General features: G+C 51.8%; 1 protein-coding gene across 1 annotated transcript; it reads right to left on the reverse strand.

Moving 5' to 3' along the window:
• Positions 1-2,948: 2,948 nt before the first annotated feature.
• On the reverse strand, positions 2,949-18,754 carry LOC132570182 (NACHT, LRR and PYD domains-containing protein 3-like). Its single transcript, XM_060236615.1, has 6 exons — positions 18,481-18,754; positions 13,363-15,046; positions 12,363-12,533; positions 10,743-10,913; positions 8,159-8,329; positions 2,949-3,078 (listed from the first exon to the last, which is right to left on the reverse strand). Exons 1-6 carry the CDS (start codon positions 18,752-18,754, stop codon positions 2,949-2,951), a joined length of 2,601 nt encoding a protein of 866 aa, XP_060092598.1.
• Positions 18,755-21,181: the final 2,427 nt, after the last annotated feature.

A 21,181-nucleotide genomic window follows, 5' to 3' on the forward strand; every position in this document is an offset into this window, starting at 1 on the left:
GCCCAGTCCAAAACCTCGAGCAATCTGGGCAAGGAGGCGTGTGGAGAAACGCCATCTTGGTTGGGAGGGAACACGAAACTGCTAGGCAGGCTTTGGGGCCTAGCCGGCCCCTCACTCCCCCCTCCCTTCCAGAGCCAAACCAGCAACTCTAGGGGGAAAGCCTCCTAGAGCGGCAGGAAGTTCTTTTGTTCTCTGTATTTGAGTTAGGCAGGAAGAGAGGCAGTCTGCAGCTGGCCCTCGAGGAGAGAGGTGGTGAGTCTGTGGGCTCCTGACTGAGGGAGAGGCCTACTCAGGAAAAGGAGGCCCCCAGGCAGTCAGACCAAGTAAGTCATCCACAAGGCAGGGCAAGTTTAGACCAGGGACAGTAGGATGCGTTTATAACCACCGTTTATTTGCCCTCCTTGTTGCTGATCAGGTGCTGTGCTAAACTTTTATATGTAACTGTTTTTGTTTTTTTTTATTTTCTTTCTCTTCTTATTAAACATTTTTTTTTGTTTCTGTTTTGAATGCTGGCTTCTTCAAAAGCGGACGTACCACTGCCTCTTTGAGCCTAACTGGGAAAGTCCCTGATGACAGGGACAGATTAATAATATCAACCAGAGAGCTCCAGACTTCAGCACCACCTGCTTTAACAAGCCAGGATGGGCATGGGTCTAGACGACAAGTGGTACGCTTCACTGCAGCCAAGATCCTGTCCACGTACATAGAGTATAAGGAACCCTTAAGCACATGAGCTGCCCAGGGTGTAAACAACCAGACCCAAGCAATCTATGTAACACAAGTTCTGAATACATCTCACCTCCCTCTCCTTCTCCCTAGGAGAGCCAGTTTGGTGTAGTGGTTAAGTGTGCGGACTCTTATCTGGGAGAACCGGGTTTGATTCCCCACTCCTCCACTTGCAGCTGCTGGAATGGCCTTGGGTTAGCCAAAGCTCTGGCAGAGGTTGTCCTTGAAAGGGCAGCTGCTGGGAGAGCCCTCTCCAGCCCCACCCACCTCACAGGGTGTCTGTTGTGGGGGGGAAGGGAAAGGAGATTGTGAGCCGCTGTGAGACTCTTCGGAGTGGAGGGCGGGATATAAATCCAATATCTTCATCTACCTCACAGGGTGTCTGTTTTGGGGGAGGAAGGTAAAGGAGATTGTGAGCCGCTCTGAGACTCTTCGGAGTGGAGGGCGGGATATAAATCCAATATCATCATCATCTTCTTCTTCTTCTTCTCTGGGGAGGGATGGTGGCTCAGTGGTAGAGCATCTGCTTGGGGAGCAGAAGGTCCCAGGTTCAATCCCCGGCATCTCTAACTAAAAAGGGTCCAGGCAAGTAGGCGTGAAAAACCTCAGCTTGAGACCCTGGAGAGCCATGAATGGGGCTGTGGCTGAGCAGTAGAGCATCTGCTTGGTAAGCAGAAGGTCCCAGGTTCAATCCCCGGCATCTCCAACTTAAAAGGGTCCAGGCAAGTAGGCGTGAATAACCTCAGCTTGAGACCCTGGAGAGCCATGGATGAGGCTGTGGTTCAGTGGTAGAGCAACTGCTGGGTAAGCAGAAGGTCCCAGATTCAATCCCTGGCATCTCCAACTAAAAAGGGTCCAGGCAAATAGGTGTGAATAACCTCAGCTTGAGATCTTGGAGAGCCATGAATGGGGCTGTGGCTCAGTAGCAGAGCATCTGCTTGGTGAGCAGAAGGTCCCAGATTCAATCCCCGGCATCTCCAACTAAGAAGGGTCCAGGCAAGTAGGCATGAAAAACCTCAGCTTGAGACCCTGGAGAGTGGCTGCCAGTCTGAGGAGACAATACTAACTTTGATGGACCGAGGGTCTGATTCAGTAGAAGGCAGCTTCATATGTTCCCTCGCCCCAGCACTTTGCAGCCAGCAGCTCCATCCATCCCAGTCCTCCCCAGTCCATTCCACGTAACTTCCTCCAGCTCCCTCCCCTCTGCCTGCTGCTTTTGCCGCTGCACTGCACTGTGCCCTGCTCAGCTCTCCAGGCTCCGGCTGCTGTTGACAACACTTTGCTGGCTCAGCCATGGCAAGGAAGGAAGGAAGGAAGGAAGGAAGGAAGGAAGGAAGGAAGGAAGGAAGGAAGGAAGGAAGGAAGGAAGGGAGGGAGGGAGGGAGGGAAGGGAGGGAGGGAGGGAGGGAGGAAGGAAGGAAGGAAGGGAGGGAGGGAAGGGAGGAAGGAAGGAAGGAAGGAAGGAAGGAAGGAAGGAAGGAAGGAAGGAAGGAAGGAAGGAAGGAAGGAAGGAAGGGAGGGAGGAGGGAGGGAGGGAGGGGAGGGAGGGAGGGAGGGAGGGAGGAAGGAAGGAAGGAAGGAAGGAAGGAAGGAAGGAAGGAAGGAAGGAAGGAAGGGAGGGAGGGAAGGGAGGAAGGAAGGAAGGAAGGAAGGAAGGGAGGGAGGGAGGGAGGGAGGGAGGAGGGAGGGAAGAAAGGAAGAAAGGAAGGAAGGAAGGAAGGGAGGGAAGGGAGGGAGGAAGGAAGGAAGGAAGGAAGGAAGGAAGGAAGGAAGGAAGGGAGGGAGGGGAGGGAGGGAGGGGAGGGAGGAGGGAGGGAGGGAAGGAAGGAAGGAAGGAAGGAAGGGAGGGAGGAAGGAAGGGAGGGAGGAAGGAAGGGAGGGAGGGAGGGAGGGAGGGAGGGAGGGAGGAGGGAGGGAGGGAGGGAGGGAGGGAAGGAAGAAAGGAAGAAAGGAAGGAAGGAAGGGAGGAAGGAAGGGAGGGAAGGGAGGGAGGGAAGGGAGGGAAGGGAGGGAGGGAGGGAGGAAGGAAGGAAGGAAGGAAGGAAGGAAGGAAGGAAGGAAGGAAGGAAGGAAGGAAGGAAGGAAGGAAGGAAGGAAGGAAGGAAATCAGAAGCCCATTTGGAAGTCAGGAGACAGTGCCCCCACAAGTCCCCCTCCATGGTTATGGGCCTGGCTCCTCCTCTGCAAGCCATCCAGTGATCAGTATTACTTGTGAATTTAGATTATCCGTCTTCTCCTGGGAAAGCTGGGAAACCAGGTGGGTAGTAGGAGACCAGGAGGAGGTGAGGGTGTGCGGCGCAAGCCGCCTGCAGCTTCTTCTTGGTGATTCGACTGAAAAAACTCATTGTCAGCCTGGAAAGAGGAAGAAGAGAATCGCCAGAAGCAGGAAGGAGACGGTCAACAACTTGTGAATGCCAAGAAGGGGCAGCGGCGGGTTGCTACTTGTGCCACTGAGAGTTCCACCAAGAAGTACACCAAGTCATCTGTTGGGCAAGACCTTCAGGGGGAAATCTCCAAGGCACAAATTGGTAGCTAAGGAGAATTGCTAATTTCCCAAGACTGGAAGACCCCAATGAGTCCAATGAACTATTTCCTCTGTTTATCCTGTCTCACACAGCGGCCAGCCAGTTCCTCTGAAGGGCCAACAAAAGGGCAGAGAGGCCGAGGCCTTCCCCTGAGGAGAACATCAGAAGAGCCCTGTTGGGTCAGACCAGGGAGGGTCCATCTAATCCAGCCTCCTTTCTCACACAGTGGCCAGTCACTTCCTCTGGAGGGCCAACAACAGGGCATAGAGACTAAGGCCTTCCCCTGAGAAGAACTTCAGAAGAGCCCTGCTGGATCAGACCAGGGAGGGTCCATCTAGTCCAGCCTCCTGCCTCACACAGAGGCCAACCAGTTCTTCTAGAGTGCCAACAACAAGGCAGAGAGGCCAAGGCCTTCCCCTGAGAAGAACATCAGAAGAGCCCTGTTGGGTCAGACCAGGGAGGGTACATCTAATCCAGCCTCCTTTCTCACACAGTGGCCAGTCACTTCCTCTGGAGGGCCAACAACAGGGCATAGAGACTAAGGCCTTCCCCTGAGAAGAACTTCAGAAGAGCCCTGCTGGATCAGACCAGGGAGGGTCCATCTAGTCCAGCCTCCTGTCTCACACAGAGGCCAACCAGTTCCTCTGGAGGGACAACAACAGGGCATAGAAGCCAAGGCCTTCCCCTCAGGTTGCCTCCTGGCTCTGAGATACAGGAGTTTAGTGCCTCTGAATATGCAGGTTCCCCATAGTCCCCATGGCTTATAGCCACTGATAGACTTCTCCTCCAAGAATCTATCTAACCCCCTTTTACAGCTGTTTGTTCCTGTGGCCGTCACGACATCCTCTAGCAGCGAATTCCACATTTTAATCCCTTGCTATGTCAAGAAATGTTTCCTTTTGTCCATCCTGAACCTACCACCCATCAGCTTCACTGGATGGAGAAGAAGAAGACGACATTGGATTTATATTCCGCCCTCCACTCAACAGTTTCAGAGTGGCTCACAATCTCCTTTCCCTTCCTCCCCCACAACAGACACCCTGTGAGGTGGGTGGGGCTGGAGAGGGCTCTCACAGCAGCTGCCCTTTCAAGGACAACCTCTGCCAGAGCTATGGCTGACCCAAGGCCATTCCAGCAGGTGCAAGGGGAGGAGTGGGGAATCAAACCCAGTTCTCCCAGATAAGAGTCTGAACACATAACCACTACACCAAACTGGATGCCCTCGAGTTCTAGTATTTGGGGAGAGGGAGAAAAAGGTTGCTTTGGCAAATCTCTCCACCCCATGTGTAATTTTATAAACTTCTCCGAAGTCCTAACCTTAACACTCTTAACAGCTGCATCGTGTTGGCTCTCAAGAATCTGCACGCAATGCCCAAATTTTGGGTTTCCCTCCAGGGACATCAAAGGTTAAAACGCTTGGGGCTCTTTAGCTTGGAGAAACGTCGACTGCGGGGTGACATGATAGAGGTTTACAAGATAATGCATGGGATGGAGAAAGTAGAGAAAGAAGTACTTTTCTCCCTTTCTCACAATACAAGAACTCGTGGGCATTCGATGAAATTGCTGAGCAGTCAGGTTAAAACGGATAGAAGGAAGTCCTTCTTCACCCAAAGGGTGATTAACATGTGGAATTCACTGCCACAGGAGGTGGTGGCAGCTACAAGCACAGCCACCTTCAAGAGGGAGTTAGATAAAAATATGGAGCAGAGGTCCATCAGTGGCTATTAGCCACAGCTTATCATTGGAACTCTCTGTCTGGGGCAGTGATGCTCTGTATTCTTGGTGTTGGGGAGTGGGAGAGATCTAGTGTCCTCACCCCACTGACAGACCTCTTGATGGCATTTGTTCTTTTTTGGCCACTGTGTGACACAGAATGTTGAACTGGATGGACCATTGGCTTGATCCAAGAGGGCTTCTCTTAGGTGACCCAGAGTGTTCGACTGGATGGGCCACTGGCCTGATCCAACAGGGCTTCTCTTAGGTGACCCAGAGTGTTGGACCGGATGGGCCATTGGCCTGATCCAAAGGGGCTTCTCTGATGTTCTTATGTGACACAGAGTGTTGGACTGGATGGGCCTTTGGCCTGATCCAAAGGGGCTTCTCTTATGTTCTTATGTGACACAGAGTGTTGGACTGGATGGGCCTTTGGCCTGATCCAAAGGGGCTTCTCTGATGTTCTTATGTGACACAGAGTGTTGGACTGCAGGGGCCATTGGCCTGATCCAACAGGGCTTCTCTTATGTTCTTATGTGACACAGAGTGTTGGACTGGATGGGCCATTGGCCTGATCCAAAAGAGCTTCTATTATGTTCTTATGTGACACAGAGTGTTGGACTGGATGGGCCATTGGCCTGATCCAACAGGGCTTCTCTTATGTTCTTATGTGACACAGAGTGTTGGACTGGATGGGCCTTTGGCCTGATCCAAAGGGGCTTCTCTGATGTTCTTATGTGACACAGAGTGTTGGACTGGATGGGCCACTGGCCTGATCCAACAGGGCTTCTCTTATGTTCTTATGTGACACAGAGTGTTGGACTGGATGGGCCATTGGCCTGATCCAACATGGCTTTTCTTATGTTCTTATGTGACACAGAGTGTTGGACTGGATGGGCCATTGGCTTGATCCAACATGGCTTTTCTTATGTTCTTATGTGACACAGAGTGTTGGACTGGATGGGCCATTGCCCTGATCCAACATGCCTTCTCTTATGTTCTTATGTGACACAGAGTGTTGGACTGGATGGGCCATTGGCCTGATCCAACAGGGCTTTTCTTATGTTCTTATGTGACACAGAGTGTTGGACTGGATGGGCCATTGGCCTGATCCAACAGGGCTTCTCTTATGTTCTTATGTGACTCAGAGTGTTGGACTGAAGGGGCTATTGGCCTGATCCAACAGGGCTTCTCTTATGTTCTTGTGGCGGAACCGGCCCGATTCTGCCTTCAGACCCGGTCCCGTCAGCTCCCTATTGAGTCGCCAACTCCTGGAGGGAGCTATTTCTCCTCCTGCCCCTTGGGCTCGCTGCCACCACCTGCTCAGTCTAGGGGTTCAGATTGAGAGGAACAGGACTCCCAATCCCCCTCTCCAGCTATGAGGCCCGGCCTCAAGGTCCTCTGCCACCCTGTACTTGGGTATCACAGAGACCTCAGCACTTCTTTGGGGAACCCCTGGAGGATTGGCACCTTATCCAACTGCATGCCTTCCCCCTTCCCTGGGGCCCCCTTCTCAACACAGCGTGGTCTAAGCGGTTTGGGGATCTATGTGGTACAGAGATGAACTGCCAGCATTTAAAACAGCAAAGAAAAAAATATTTATTTAAAAGAGAAAAAGAAAGGGAAAGAAAAACAAAACAAAAACAGTTGCCTTTAAAAAGTTAGTACAGCACAGCACCCGTACAGCAAACAGCATGATAAACAAAATGTGGTTTTAAACGCGTCCTGCTGTCCCTGATCTAAACATGCCCTGCCCTTTTGGATGACTTACTTTGTCTTACTGCCTGGAGGCCTCATTCTCTTTTGAATAGGCCGCATGCACAGGCAGGAGCTCCCACACTGGCAACCTCTTCCTTCGAGCTGCAGCTGAGAACTCAAAAACTCTTCCTCCTAACTCACATGCAGAGAACAAAAGAACTTCCTGCCTCTCTAGGAGACTTTCCCCCTAGAGTTGTTGGTTTGGCTCTGGAAGGGAGGGGGGGGGAAAGGAGGGGAAGGCTAGGCCCAAGCCTGCTTGGCAGTTTAGCAATCCCTCCCAATGAAGCACCAACATGGATTAAAATGGCGTTTCTCCACAGTTCTTATGTGACACAAAGTGTTGGACTGGGTGGGCCCTTGACCTGATCCAACAGGGCTTCTCTTACGTTCTTATGTGACACAGTGTTGGACTGGATGGGCCACTGGCCTGATCCAACAGGGCTTCTCTTACGTTCTTATGTGACACAGAGTGTTAGACTGGAGGGGCCATTGGCCTGATCCAACACGGCTTCTCTTACGTTCTTATGTGACACAGTGTTGGACTGGATGGGCCACTGGCCTGATCCAACAGGGCTTCTCTTACGTTCTTATGTGACACAGTGTTGGACTGGATGGGCCACTGGCCTGATCCAACAGGGATTCTCTTATGTTCTTATGGGACTCAGAGTGTTGGACTGGATGGGCCACTGGCCTGATCCAACAGGGCTTCTCTTATGTTCTTATGTGACACAAAGTATTGGACTGGATGGGCCACTGGCCTGATCCAACAGGGCTTCTCTTATGTTCTTATGTGACTCAGAGTGTTGGACTGAAGGGGCCATTGGCCTGATCCAACAGGGCTTCTCTTATGTTCTTATGTGACACAGAGTATTGGACTGGATGGGCCACTGGCCTGATCCAACAGGGCTTCTCTTATGTTCTTATGTGACTCAGAGTGTTGGACTGAAGGGGCCATTGGCCTGATCCAACAGGGCTTCTCTTATGTTCTTATGTGACACAGAGTGTTGGACTGGATGGGCCACTTGCCTGATCCAACAGGGCTTCTCTTACGTTCTTATGTGACTCAGAGTGTGGATGGGCCACTGGCCTGATCCAACAGGGCTTCTCTTATGTTCTTATGTGACTCAGAGTGTTGGACTGAAGGGGCCATTGGCCTGATCCAACAGGGCTTCTCTTATGTTCTTATGTGACTCAGAGTGTTGGACTGAAGGGGCCACTGGCCTGATCCAACAGGGCTTCTCTTACGTTCTTATGTGACACAGTGTTGGACTGGATGGGCCACTGGCCTGATCCAACAGGGCTTCTCTTATGTTCTTATGACATGCCTTCCTAAAAAAACTGGGAAGAGGGAAATACAGTGGCAGAGTCCTTTATACATACAAAATGTGGCCATATTACTATATACCACAAAGGACACCACCAATCCGGATACTCACGCCAGTCTCTGGAGCCTGCAGCTCGGCCTTTTCAGCACCACGCTCAGCTGCCTGATGCCTTCATCTCCCAGCTGGTTCTCTCCCAAGCCCAACTCCATCAGGGTCTCACTGGTCTCCAGGACAGAAGCCAAGTCCTTGCATACGGCAGCCGTGAGCCCACAAGAATGTAGCCTGCCAAAGAGATCGATCAGGATGAGTCACCGAGTTAGTCCGCCTGTAGCGGTAGAAATGAGCAAGAATCCAGGACCAACAAACTTTGTGGCAGGTTATGAGCTATCATAAGAGTCTACACACTTAACCACTACAGAGAGCCAGTTTGTTGTAGTGGTTAAGTGTGCGGACTCTTATCTGGGAGAACTGAGTTTGATTCCCCACTCCTCCACCTGCACCTGCTGGAATGGCCTTGGGTCAGCCATAGCTCTGGCAGAGGTTGTCCTTGAAAGGGCAGCTGCTGTGAGAGCCCTCTCAGCCCCACCCACCTCACAGGGTGTCTGTTGTGGGGGAGGAAGGGAAAGGAGATTGTGAGCCGCTCTGAGACTCTTCGGAGTGGAGGCCGGGATATAAATCCAATATCTTCATCTACCTCACAAGGTGTCTGTTGTGGGGGAGGAAGGGAAAGGAGATTGTGAGCCGCTCTGAGACTCTTCAGAGTGGAGGGCGGGATATAAATCCAATATCTTCATCTATCTCACAGGGTGTCTGTTGTGGGGGAGGAAGGGAAAGGAGATTGGGAGCCGCTCTGAGACTCTTCGGAGTGGAGGGCGGGATATAAATCCAATATCTTCATCTATCTCACAGGGTGTCTATTGTGGGGGAGGAAGGGAAAGGAGACTGTGAGCCGCTCTGAGACTCTTCGGAGTGGAGGGCGGGATATAAATCCAATATCTTCTTCTACCTCACAGGGTGTCTGTTGTGGGGGAGGAAGGGAAAGGAGATTGTGAGCCGCTCTGAGACTCTTCGGAGTGGAGGGCGGGATATAAATCCAATGTCTTCATCTATCTCACAGGGTGACTGTTGTGGGGGAGGAAGGGAAAGGAGATTGTGAGCCGCTCTGAGACTCTTCAGAGTGGAGAGTGGGATATAAATCCAATATCTTCATCTATCTCACAGGGTGTCTGTTGTGGGGGAGGAAGGGAAAGGAGATTGTGAGCCGCTCTGAGACTCTTCGGAGTGGAGGGCGGGATATAAATCCAATATCTTCATCTACCTCACAGGGTGTCTGTTGTGGGGGAAGAAGGGAAAGGAGATTGTGAGCCGCTCTGAGACTTTTGAGTGGAGGGTGGGATATAAATCCAATATCTTCATCTACCTCACAGGGTATCTGTTTTGGGGGAGGAAGGGAATGGAGATTGTGAGTCTCTGATTCAGAGGGAAGGGTGGGGTATAATCTGCTGTCGTCGTCTTCTACACCAAACTGGTATTGAAACTCTCCCTGACTGGATGGCCCAGTCTAGCCAGTTCTTGAAAGATCTCAGAAGCCAAGCGGGGTCATCTCTGTTTAGTCCTTAAATGGGAGACCACTGAGGAAGTCGAGGGCTGCTTCACAGCGGCACACCACAGCAAACCACCTCTGTTGGTCTCCCGTCTTTAAAACCCTCTAGGGTCACCGTCAGTAAGCTGTGAGTTGAAGAAGAAGAAGAACTTGGATTTATACCCTGCCCTTCATTACCTGAAGTAGTCTCAGAGGGGCTTAGAATCTCCTTTTCCTTCCCTTCCCCACAACAGACACTCTGTGAGGCAGCTGGGGCTGAGAGAGCTCTGTCAGAAACTGCTCTTGAGCAGAGCAGCTCTGGGAGAACTTGGCTCCCAAGGGCACCACGATGGGGGTGCCTGCATGAGGGCACAGCTGAGGGGGCGGCATCTCATCTTGACGGTGGTGTTTGAGAGCACTGCCAGGTGCTTTCTGGGGTCTACCCAGCTCAGAGTCAGAGAGGGAGGGGGTCACGGGGGAGGGCCATGGGGGTGAGAGCAAGAAGCTGGAGAGGGAGGGTCACCCCTCCCCCTCCCCCCTCCAGTGTGATTTAAATTGCATGGGAGCCTCGATCCCCCTTCTGCCTTTCCCGGAGCTCAGCCTGCAGCGATCAGCTTCCAATTCCGAAGTTCCAAAGAAGGCTGATTTGTCTCTCTGCGCTCCCTCCCCATTTCCCTGCTCTCCTGGGCCCTTCCCCAACCGGGAGCAGCAGGGAACGCACACGCTGGCTGGGGGAGACATGTCCCGACCGCCCTCCTCCCTCTCCACCCCAAAAGGACTCTAGCTGCCCTTGCAGCCTGTGCCATCTACGGGCCTCTCCTCCCATCCACCCCGTTCAGGCTCATGACGGTGGGCAGCAAGGCAGCACATGGAGCCCCCCGGCTCTTTATGGCGGGACTAAGGGCTGCTGGGAGCAGGGGGTGGGGCTGGCTGCCCACCTACCCATCCGACTTTCAGAATCTGCCCACCCACCCGCCCAACTCTGTCCAGCATGCTTCAGGGGAGAGTGACCTGCTTCATGTGCTCAGGCAATCAGGGGGCCTATGAAATCAAGCCTGCTGTGTTTAACCCTCCCTCCAGCCCCCAGAAGCCGGGCACGAGCAAGCCACATACGTGAGTTTTTGCAGCCTGGATTGCGGATGCTTCAGCCCTTCACACAGCTGCTGGACTCCCCGATCTCCCAGGTGATTCTCTTCCAGGTCCAGCTCTCTTAGGCACTGGTTGGATGCCAGGAACTGCGAAAGGGACTCGCAAGCTGCAGCTGTGAGATTGCAAGAATTCAGCCTGCAGGAGAGCAGATGCGGCGGGGGGGGGGGAAGGGTGGGGGGGACAGGTAAGGACAGGTGCTTTGGCCTTTGGGAGCAAGTTGCTGACCAGAGGGAGGGAACCGGGAACCGCTAGGCCGGCTGAGGCCGACCGGATCTTGCCAAATCCTGGCAGCTACCAAAACTGTAGTATCTTGGCGTACAGCTGTGTAAATTAAAAAAACTGCTAAGAGACACCATAAATTTTAAACAACAAAACAGTATAATGTAAAGGTCAGTGGTGTTCTGACCAAGCTTGCATGTAGAACTTCAAACAGACAAGAGCACGTAGCAAAAAAAAAAAAAAAAACATTCACAGAAGACAGTTCAAAAACAGTCTTCCCAAGGAGCAAAAATATTCCAGTATTTAGTTTGTGGAACTCAAAGAAGCCCTTCCAAAGATGTCTGTTCTAGATATCAAGACGTTTCATCATGGAAATCTAACAGACATGTTCCGAACCTTGTTGGTCTCCTGTGAATGTATTGTAAAGATTGGGTTCCAGTGATAAAGAAGCCTCCGAACTGAAGAAAGATGGATGGCAGACTTTTTACGGGAGTGGTTTGCCACTGCCTTCCCCAATCATCTACACTTTCCCCCCAGCAAGCTGGGTCCTCATTTTACTGACCTTGGAAGGATGGGAGGCTGAGTCAACCTTGAGCCAGCTACCTGAACCCAGCTTCCACCAGGATCAAACTCAGGTCATTCTGTTCTTATGTGACACAGAGTGTTGGACTGGAGGGGCCATTGGCCTGATCCAACAGGGCTTCTCTTATGTTCTTATGTGACACAGAGTGTTGGACTGGAGGGGCCACTGGCCTGATCCAACAGGGCTTCTCTTATGTTCTTATGTGACACAGAGTGTTGGACTGGAGGGGCCACTGGCCTGATCCAACAGGGCTTCTCTTATGTTCTTATGTGACACAGAGTGTTGGACTGGAGGGGCCATTGGCCTGATCCAACAGGGCTTCTCTTATGTTCTTATGTGACACAGAGTGTCGGACTGGATGGACCACTGGCCTGATCCAACAGGGCTTCTCTTATGTTGTTATGTGACACAGAGTGTTGGACTGGAGGGGCCATTGGCCTGATCCAACAGGGCTTCTCTTATGTTCTTATGTGACACAGAGTGTTGGACTGGATGGGCCACTGGCCTGATCCAACAGGGCTTCTCTTATGTTGTTATGTGACACAGAGTGTTGGACTGGAGGGGCCACTGGCCTGATCCAACAGGGCTTCTCTTATGTTGTTATGTGACACAGAGTGTTGGACTGGATGGGCCATTGGCCTGATCCAACAGGGCTTCTCTTATGTTCTTATGTGACACAGAGTGTTGGACTGGAGGGGCCATTGGCCTGATCCAACATGGCTTCTCTTATGTTCTTAAGAGGCCACAAGCCTTGTCTCTTACCAAAGTGGCCAGCCGCTTACCGGAGACTCTGGAGCTGATGCCTGGAGCTGATCAGTCTGCGACACAAGCAGACCATGCCCAAATCATGCAGTGGATTCCCACCCAGGTCCAGAGTGGTCAGGCCCGGGTTGGTCTCCACCACTGAGGCGAGAGTTTCACACGCAGCAGTCGACAGTCCACAGCCGTTCAGCCTGGAAAGCAGAAAGAGTTCAGGGGCAATATAAAAGTATTGACTGACTGAATTTCCTTTGCGCCCTGCCTTTCTCCTCAGCGGGAACCCAAAGGGCTGACAGGAAGGAAGGAAGAGAGAAAGAAGAAGATGATGAAGAAGATATTGGATTCATATCCCGCCCTCCACTCCGAAGAGTCTCAGAGTGGCTCACCATCTCCTTTCCCTTCCTCCCCCACAACAGACACACTGTGAGGTGGGTGGGGCTGGAGAAGAAGATGATATTGGATTTATATCCCGCCCTCTACTCCGAAGAGTCTCAGAGCAGCTCACAATCTTCTTTCCCTTCCTCCCCCACAACAGACACCCTGTGAGGTGGGTAGGGCTGAGAGGGCTCTCACAGCAGCTGCCCTTTCAAGGACAACCTCTGCCAGGGCTATGGCTGACCCAAGGCCATTCCAGCAGCTGCAAGTGAAGGAGTGGGGAATCAAACCCGGTTCTCCCAGATAAGAGTCCACACACTTAATCACTACACCAAACTGGCTCTCCAGAGAGAAAGAAAGAGAGAAAGAGAAAGAGAGAGAGAAAGAGAGAAAGAGAGAAAGAAAGAAAGAAAGAAAGAAAGAAAGAAAGAAAGAAAGAAAGAAAGAAAGAAAGAAAGAAAGAAAGAAAGAAAGAAAGAAAGAAAGAAAGAAAAAAAAAAAGATTTTTGGAAATTTTACATATCTATTTTGGCAGTAGGCTGAAGAAGAAAAGATAAGCTCCTATTCTGGATATTCGGTAATATTAAACTGTGCATTCAGTCCCTGGGGTCCCTGAGAAGTTGCCCTGAATCTCCCCAACATACTTACTGGATGTCTGAAGACATCTTCAGTCCAGGTAAGAGCTGCTGTAGTCCTGCAGGCCCCAACGCATAGCCAGAGAGCCGAAGCGAGTGGGACGCCTCCGAAGCTGACAGGCAAAAGGAAAATGCTGCAAAGTCCAGCTTGGTGGAGAGCTGATCTCGAAGATCTAGGCTGGGAACATGTCCCATCACGCTCTTGGCAAACTCAACGTCCTTCACCTCATAGACGCAACGGCACAACTCCAGCAGGTGCTCCGGTTTCCTGAAAGAATGGCGCTTGGCGTCTTCTTCCACCCACCTCAACAATTCCTGCAAGAGTCCCCTTCTGGAGGTCTGGCAGCGCCACATTTTCTGCAGGGCACTCAGCCTCCTTGTGTTGGAGAGGCCAAAGAGGAAGCGCACCAGCAGGAAGCGGTCCCTGCTGCATTCCTTCTGGCTCCCCAGAACTTTATTCAGGTCCGTCAGAGAGGACACAGAGCTACCATCTTTCTCCAGAAGGAAGAACAAGGCTGCAAAGAACTCCTGGAAACTTAAACAGGTGAACTGGTAGGTGGCCGCTCTTAAGACGTCTTGGCGGAGAACACAGCCGCTAGCAGAAAGGGCTTCAAGGTCTGGACAGCTGAGGCCGTGCGCCTTCAGGATTTCTTCATCCAAGACCACTGTCTTTCGGAGCAAGCCCTCTCTAGCCAGGGAGCATAGAGCATCCAGGTTGCTCGGCCCGGAGCGACCCTTGAGGACATGGAAGAGGAGCATCAGGTGAATTTCAGTAAGCGTTGCTGTCTCTGGGATCTCCTGGAGAAGATCACTTTGTGGTTCCTGTCTGACGGCGGAGCAGATAATCCAACAGACCACAGGAAGGAAGCACAGGCTGAAAAGGGTTTCGTTTCTCCGTATGGTTTCGAAGGCTCGGGTGGCTTCTTCTTGGTCCCCAAAGAAGCGTTGGAAATACTCTTCTCTCTGAGCCGGGTGGAACCCCAGAACCTCCAAAAACTGCGGTGATTTTAGGCTCAGCTGGAGGGAGCCGAGAGCCGTGGGCTTTGAGGTCACGAGGAGGTGGCTTTTGGCGAGGAGCTTCTTCCCAAGCAGGGCCATCACCAAGTTCTCAGGGGCTTGCTTTATGCGTAGGTCACCGCTCAGCATCTCGCTCGGGCGACCACAGCGCGTCAGCTCATCGAAACCATCCACAATGACCAAGATGCGGTCTTGGTTGGCAAAGATGTCCTCTACTTGAAGCGTTCCTGGAGGACAGCCACCAAGTACCAGCTCAGCTACACTCATGGGCTCGCTGTTGCAGTCCACAGCTCCCCCAGGGATGTAGAAGACATAGTCAAATCTTTGCGGCCAAAGCTTGCCGGATGCCCAGTCCAGCAGGACCTTCCACATGGCCGTGGTTTTCCCCACTCCAACAGGCCCCAGCAACACGGTGGTCCGGGAACTTTGGCCCTGGGGGTCCAAATCAAACAGAGTCTCCAGACTGACCTTGAGGTTGTCTCCTGGGTGGGCCTCCATCTCCCAGTGTTTCCATTCCGTGGCCACCAGTTCACGAGCTCTCTCCTGCAGACGGGAGGTTCTGGTTAGAAGCAAGTCTGTGTAGCTTTGTTGGAGACTCACCGTTGTGCCTGGATGGATGGGCTGTTCCCACCTGCTCCGAAACGTCTTCTGGATGTGCTGTTGGTATTTCTTCCTGCAATCTAGTGGAATCACACAGAAGGGGGGAGTCGGGCACCATTCCAAAATCGTCCTGCACTTAAGTAGCAAACTTTGCATATTAGAAGACGACAACTGTAGATTTATACTCCGCTTTTTTCTCTGAATCTGAGTCTCAGAGCGGCTTACAATCTCCTGTACCTTCCTCCCCCCACAACAGACACCCTGGGAGGTGGGTGGGGCCAGTTTGGTGTAGTGGCTAAGCGTGCGGACTCTTATCTGGGAGAACTGGGTTTGATTCCCCACTCCTCCACTTGCAGCTGCCGGAATGGTCTTGCATCAACCATGGCTCTTGCAGAATTGTCCTTGAAAAGGCAGCTGCTGTCAAGAGCTCTCTCAGCCCCACCCGCCTCACAGGGGGCGTTTTCCCACAGAGCTTACCGCGGAGCGACGTCCCTCTTCACCACGCAAGTCCTTGAAGATGGTGATCCTATCACCTCTCAGCCGCCTCCTCTCCAGGCTAAGCATCCCCAGCTCCTTCAACCTTTCCTCATAGGACTTGGTCTCCAGACCCTTCACCATCTTTGTCGCCCTCCTGTGGATCCATTCCGGCCTGTCTATATCCTTCTTAAAATGTGGTGCCCAAAACTGAACACAATACTCCAGGTGAGGTCTTCCCAGAGAAGAGTAAAGCGATACCATCACACCACATGATCTGGATACTATACATCTGTTGATACAGCCAGAATTGCATTTGCCTTTTTAGCCACCGCATCACACTGTTGACTCATGTTCAGCGTATGGCCCACTAAGACCCTTAGATCCTTTTCGCACATACTACTGCTAAGACAAGTCTCCCCCATCCTATAACCATGCATTGGATTTTTCCTACCAAAATGCAGAACTTGACATTTATCCCTGTTAAGATTCATTTTATTGATTTTAGCCCAGTTTTCCAGCCTGCCAAGGTCATCCTCTATCCTCTTTCTGTCTTCTTAGCTAAGTCTCTCAGTTTGGGGGCTGAGAGGATATTGGAGGGGTGCTGAGATGGGGGAGTTGTAGGGTTGTCAAGTCCCCTAGGGACCCCGGTGGAGGATGGGGGCATAGGGCTGCCAGATCCAACTTGGGAAACTCCTGGAGATTTGGGGGTGGAGCCTGGAGAGGACAGGGCCCTCAGTGCAACCACAGAGTCCCCCCTCCAAAGCAGCCATTTTCTCCAGGGAAAACTGATCTCGCTGCACCTCAAAAAGGATATTATAGCATTGGAGAAAGTCCAGAAAAGGGCAACTAGAATGATTAAAGGGCTGGAGCACTTTCCCTATGAAGAAAGGTTGAAACGCTTGGGACTCTTTAGCTTGGAGAAACGTCGACTGCGGGGGTGACATGATAGAGGTTTACAAGATAATGCATGGGATGGAGAAAGTAGAGAAAGAAGGACTTTTCTCCCTTTCTCGCAATACAAGAACTCGTGGGCATTCGATGAAATTGCTGAGCAGCCAGGTTAAAACAGATAAAAGGAGGTACTTCTTCACGCAAAGGGTGATTAACAAGTGGAATTCTCTGCCACAGGAGGTGGTGGCGGCCACAAGCATAGCCAGCTTCAAGAGGGGTTTAGATAAAACTATGGAGCAGAGGTCCATCAGTGGCTATTAGCCACAGTGTGTGTGTATGTATAAATTTTTTTGCCACTGTGTGACACAGAGTTTTGGGCTGGATGGGCCATTGGCCTGATCCAACATGGCTTCTCTTATGTTCCTATGTTCTTAGTCTGGCAATGAGCCGTAATTCCAGGGGAAAAGGAGGAGGATATTGGATTTCGATCCTGCCCACCATTCTGAATCTCAGAGTCCCAGAGCCACTCACAATCTCCTTACCTCCCCACCCCCACAGCAGACACCCTGTAAGGTGAGTGGGTCTGAGAGAGCTCTCTCAGAAGCTGCCCTTTCAAGGACAACTCCTACGAGAGCTTATGGCTGACCCAAGGCCATTCCAGCAGGTGCAAGTGGAGGAGTGGGGGAATCAAACTTGGTTCTCCCAGATAAGAGTCCGCGCACTTCACCACTACACCAAACTGGCTCTCACCTGGAGGCTGGCATCTCTAGCAGCTGCCAACTCTGGGTGCAGAATTCCAGGAGATTTGAGACTGGAGTCTGGGAAGTGGGGAGAATGTCAGAGAGCCCACTCTATCTCCAGGGGGACTGATTGGTCATCAAGAGATCGATTCCTGGAGATCTCCAAGTCCCACCTGGAGGCTGGCAACCCAAAGGCAAGCAGGGGGCCCTGGAATTGCTGAGGTAGGGTTGCCAATCCCCAGGTGGGGCCTGGAGATCTCCCTGGATTAAAATTCATCTCCAGACTATGGTTCTCCGTTTCCCTTGAAGAAAGAACTGCACAGGAGGGTGAACTTTACGGCATGACATCCCACGGAGGTCCATCCCCAAACTCTGCTCTCCCCAGTTCCTCCCCCAACCTCATATCTCCAGGAATTTCCCAGCCTGGAGTTGGCAACCCTATGCTAGGTGCTGGGCCATCTGCTTTTGAGGTAGGGTTGCCAATCCCCAGGTGGGGGCAGGGGATCCCCCGGTTTGGAGGCCTTCCCCCTGCTTCAGGGTCATCGGAAATAGGAAGGGAAGGAAATGTTTCCTGGGCACTCCATTATTCCCTATGGAGACTGATTCCCATAGGGTATAATGGAGAATCGATATGTGAGTATCTGGGGCCCTGGGACTGTTTTTTTTTTTTAGCTAGAGGCACCACATTTTCAGCGTAGCATCCGGTGCCTCTCCTGAAAACACCCTCCAAGTTTCAAAAAGATAGGACCAGGGGGTCCAATTCTATGAGCCCCCAAAGAAGGTGACTTCTTATTAACATGTGGAATTCACTGTTCTTATTAACATGTGGAATTCACTGCCACAGGAGGTGGTGGCGGCCACAAGTATAGCCACCTTCAAGAGGGGTTTAGATAAAAATATGGAGCACAGGTCCATCAGTGGCTATTAGCCACAGTGTATGTGTGTATATAAAATTTTTTGCCACTGTGTGACACAGAGTGTTGGACTGGATGGGCCGTTGGCCTGATCCAACATGGCTTCTCTTATGTTCTCTTATGTTCTTATGTGACCCTCTCCTTCATTATTTCCAATGGAGAGAAGGCATTTAAAAAGTGTGCGGTCCCTTTAAGTGTGATGGCCAGAACTCCCTTTGGGGTCTAATCATGCTCGCCACAACCTTGCACCTGGCTCCGCCCCCAAAGTCCACACATATTTCTCGAATTGGAGCTGGCAACCCCATACGGCTATCAGTTTCCCTCAAACAAACAGCTGCAGGGGAGGCTTGACATCCCACGGAGGTCCCTCCCCAAACTCTGTTCTCCCCAGTCCCCACCCCCATATCTCCAGGAATTTCCCAGCCTCGAGTTGGCAACCCTATGCTAGGTGCTGGGCCATCCAACCCCTGCTCCTGAGAGGAAATCTCTTACCGTTCTGTTTCCACTTCTGGAGCCTGGAGGCAGAACCCCGCAGGCCGACGAGCTTCAGGACCTCCACGGCCACGTCTCGGGCCCCTTCCTCGCCGTAGACCTCCAGCATCAGCTGCACGGTGTCCACGGTGTCAGCCTCCCGCAGCTGGCTCCAGGGGATGGGCGCCTTCCCCTCCACCTTCAGGAAGGCCAGCTGGTTCTTAAAGCGCTTGAAGTTGTCCCCGCGCAGGTCGTCCAGGGCGAAAAGGAGAGCTCCTTCCAACGGCTCCTCCATCTTGCCTCCCTGTGAGGAGAAGGTGTGGAGAGGAGAGCCCCTGACGTCTGGATGTTATCTGATGGCTCCTCCGGCTGAACCTCCCAGCCTGCAGTTTCCTTTTCAGAGGGCTTAACTTATTAACCAAACCCTCAAAGGCAGCTAATGATCAGCAGAAATGCAACCAACCCTTTAAAAACATAAGGGAGAACTTCCTGACTGTGAGAGCGGTTCCCCAGTGGAACAGGCTTCCTCCTTGGGAGGCGGTCGGCTCTCCTTCCTTGGAGGTTTTGAAACAGAGGCTAGATGGCCATCTGACAGCAGTGAAAATCCTGTGAATTTAGGGAAAGGTGTTTGTGAGTTTCCTGCATGGTGCAGGGGGTTGGACTAGATGACCCTGGAGGTCCCTTCCAACTCTTCTATGATTCTAACAGGCTTCCTCCTCGGGAGGTGGTGGGCTCTCCTTCCTTGGAGGTTTTTCAGCAGAGGCTAGATAGCCCTCTGACAGCAATTAAGATCTTGTGAATTTAGGGGGAGGTGTTTGTGAGTTTCCTGCATTGTGCAGGGGGTTGGACTAGATGACCCTGGAGGCCCCTTCCAACTCTTCTATGATTCTAACAGGCTTCATTCTTGGGAGGTGGTGGGCTCTCCTTCCTTGGAGGTTTTTCAACAGAGGCTAGATGGCCATCTGACAGCAGTGAAGATTCTGTGAATTTAGGGGGAGGCGTTTGTGAGTTTCCTGCATGGTGCAGGGGGTTGGACTAGATAACCCTGGAGGTCCCTTCCAACTCTTCTAAGATTCTAACAGGCTTCATCCTTGGGAGGTGGTGGGCTCTCCTTCCTTGGAGGTTTTGAAACAGAGGCTAGATGGCCATCTGACAGCAATGAGGATCCTGTGAATTTAGGGGGAGGTGTTTGTGAGTTTCCTGCATTGTGCAGGGGGCTGGACTAGATGACCCTGGAGATCCCTTCCAACTTTAGGATTCTAGGTTTTTCAACAGAGGCTTAGATGGCCCTCTGACAGCAATGAAGATCCTGTGAATTTAGGGGAAGGTGTTTGTGAGTTTCCTGCATTGTGCAAGGGGTTGGACTAGATGACCCTGGAGATCCCTTCCAACGCTAGGATTCTAGGTTTTTCAAAGGAGGCTAGATGGCCATCTGACAACAGTGAAAATCCTGTGAATTTAGGGAAAGGTGTTTGTGAGTTTCCTGCATGGTGCAGGGGGTTGGACTAGATGACCCTGGAGGTCCCTTCCAACTCTTCTATGATTCTAACAGGCTTCATCCTTGGGAGGTAGTGGGCTCTCCTTCCTTGGAGGTTTTTCAACAGAGGCTAGATGGCCGTCTGACAGCAGTGAAGATCCTGTGAATTTAGGGGGAGGCGTTTGTGAGTTTCCTGCATAGTGCAGGGGGTTGGACTAGATGACCCTGGAGGTCCCTTCCAACTCTATGATTGTATGATTAAGGGGACAAAACTCCTTCCTCAGTGGAACGGACTTCCTCCTTGGGAGGTGGTGGGCTCTCCTTCCTTGGAGATTTTGAAACAGAGGTTAGATGGGCCATCTGACAGCAATGAAGATCCTGTGAACTTAGAGGAGGTGTCTGTGAGTTTCCATTTGTGAGTTTCCGGCTAGATGGCCATCTGACAGCAATGCTGACTCTGTGAATTGGGCAGCTCATGAGGAGGAGGGCTTCAGTGCTCAGATCTCACGGCCTTTCTTAAACTCCCAGGGAAATGCTGATTGACACTTTGGGGTCTGGAAGCAATTTCCACACACCTTTCCCCCCCAGGCCAGTCTGGCCAGGAATCCTAGGGTTTTTTTTTTGCCATTTTCTGGGGATGAAGCCTGCAGGGGTCTGTTAATGCTCCCTCTAAGCCAGGGGTGTCAAACCTATTTGTTTCGAGGGCCGAATCTGACATAAATGAGACCTTGTTGGGATGGGCCATGTCAGGTTGGGCCAGGCCATGTGTGTCCCTCTTTAAGATTAGGTAGCAGAGATATAAATTTAATAAAGGACACAGATAAACATAATTAAAGATTTATTTTTTAAAAAACTTCAAACATTAGCACTTGTTGGACTGAAAGGTGCTTTCTTTGTATCTCTCCCATGGGATCCAGGGAACTGGGCAAAGGAAGCTCTGGCTCTTTCCTTCCTTCTCCAGGGGATGAGGAGGGGGAGGAACCTCAGCCAATAGAAGGAAGAGAGGCTTGGCTCAGTAGCTCTGTTGTGTGATTGAGAGAGCCTGACAAAACAAGCCAGCTTGGTGTAGTGGTTAAGTGTGCGGACTCTTATCTGGGAGAACCGGGTTTGATTCCCGACTCCTCCACTTGCACCTGCTAGCATGGCCTTGGGTCAGCCAGAGCTCTGGCAGAGGTTGTCCTTGAAAGGGCAGCTGCTGTGAGAGCTCTCTCCAGCCCCACCCACCTCACAGGGTGTCTGTTGCGG

This window comes from Heteronotia binoei, chromosome 4 (genome assembly GCF_032191835.1).
Source record: "Heteronotia binoei isolate CCM8104 ecotype False Entrance Well chromosome 4, APGP_CSIRO_Hbin_v1, whole genome shotgun sequence".
NCBI classification, from domain to species: Eukaryota; Metazoa; Chordata; class Lepidosauria; order Squamata; family Gekkonidae; genus Heteronotia; species Heteronotia binoei.

Bases quoted from the DNA above. Each gene is read 5' to 3' on its own strand.
- LOC132570182 (XM_060236615.1), bottom strand. From the start codon at position 18,754: ATGGAGGAGCCGTTGGAAGGAGCTCTCCTTTTCGCCCTGGACGACCTG. The intron at 15,047-18,480 runs GTAAGAGATTTC...TGATTCCACTAG, and splicing joins CCAGAAGTGGAAACAGAACG to ATTGCAGGAAGAAATACCAA. The intron at 3,079-8,158 runs GTGAGTATCCGG...TCCTCTTTCCAG, and splicing joins TGCAGGCTCCAGAGACTGGC to GCTGACAATGAGTTTTTTCA.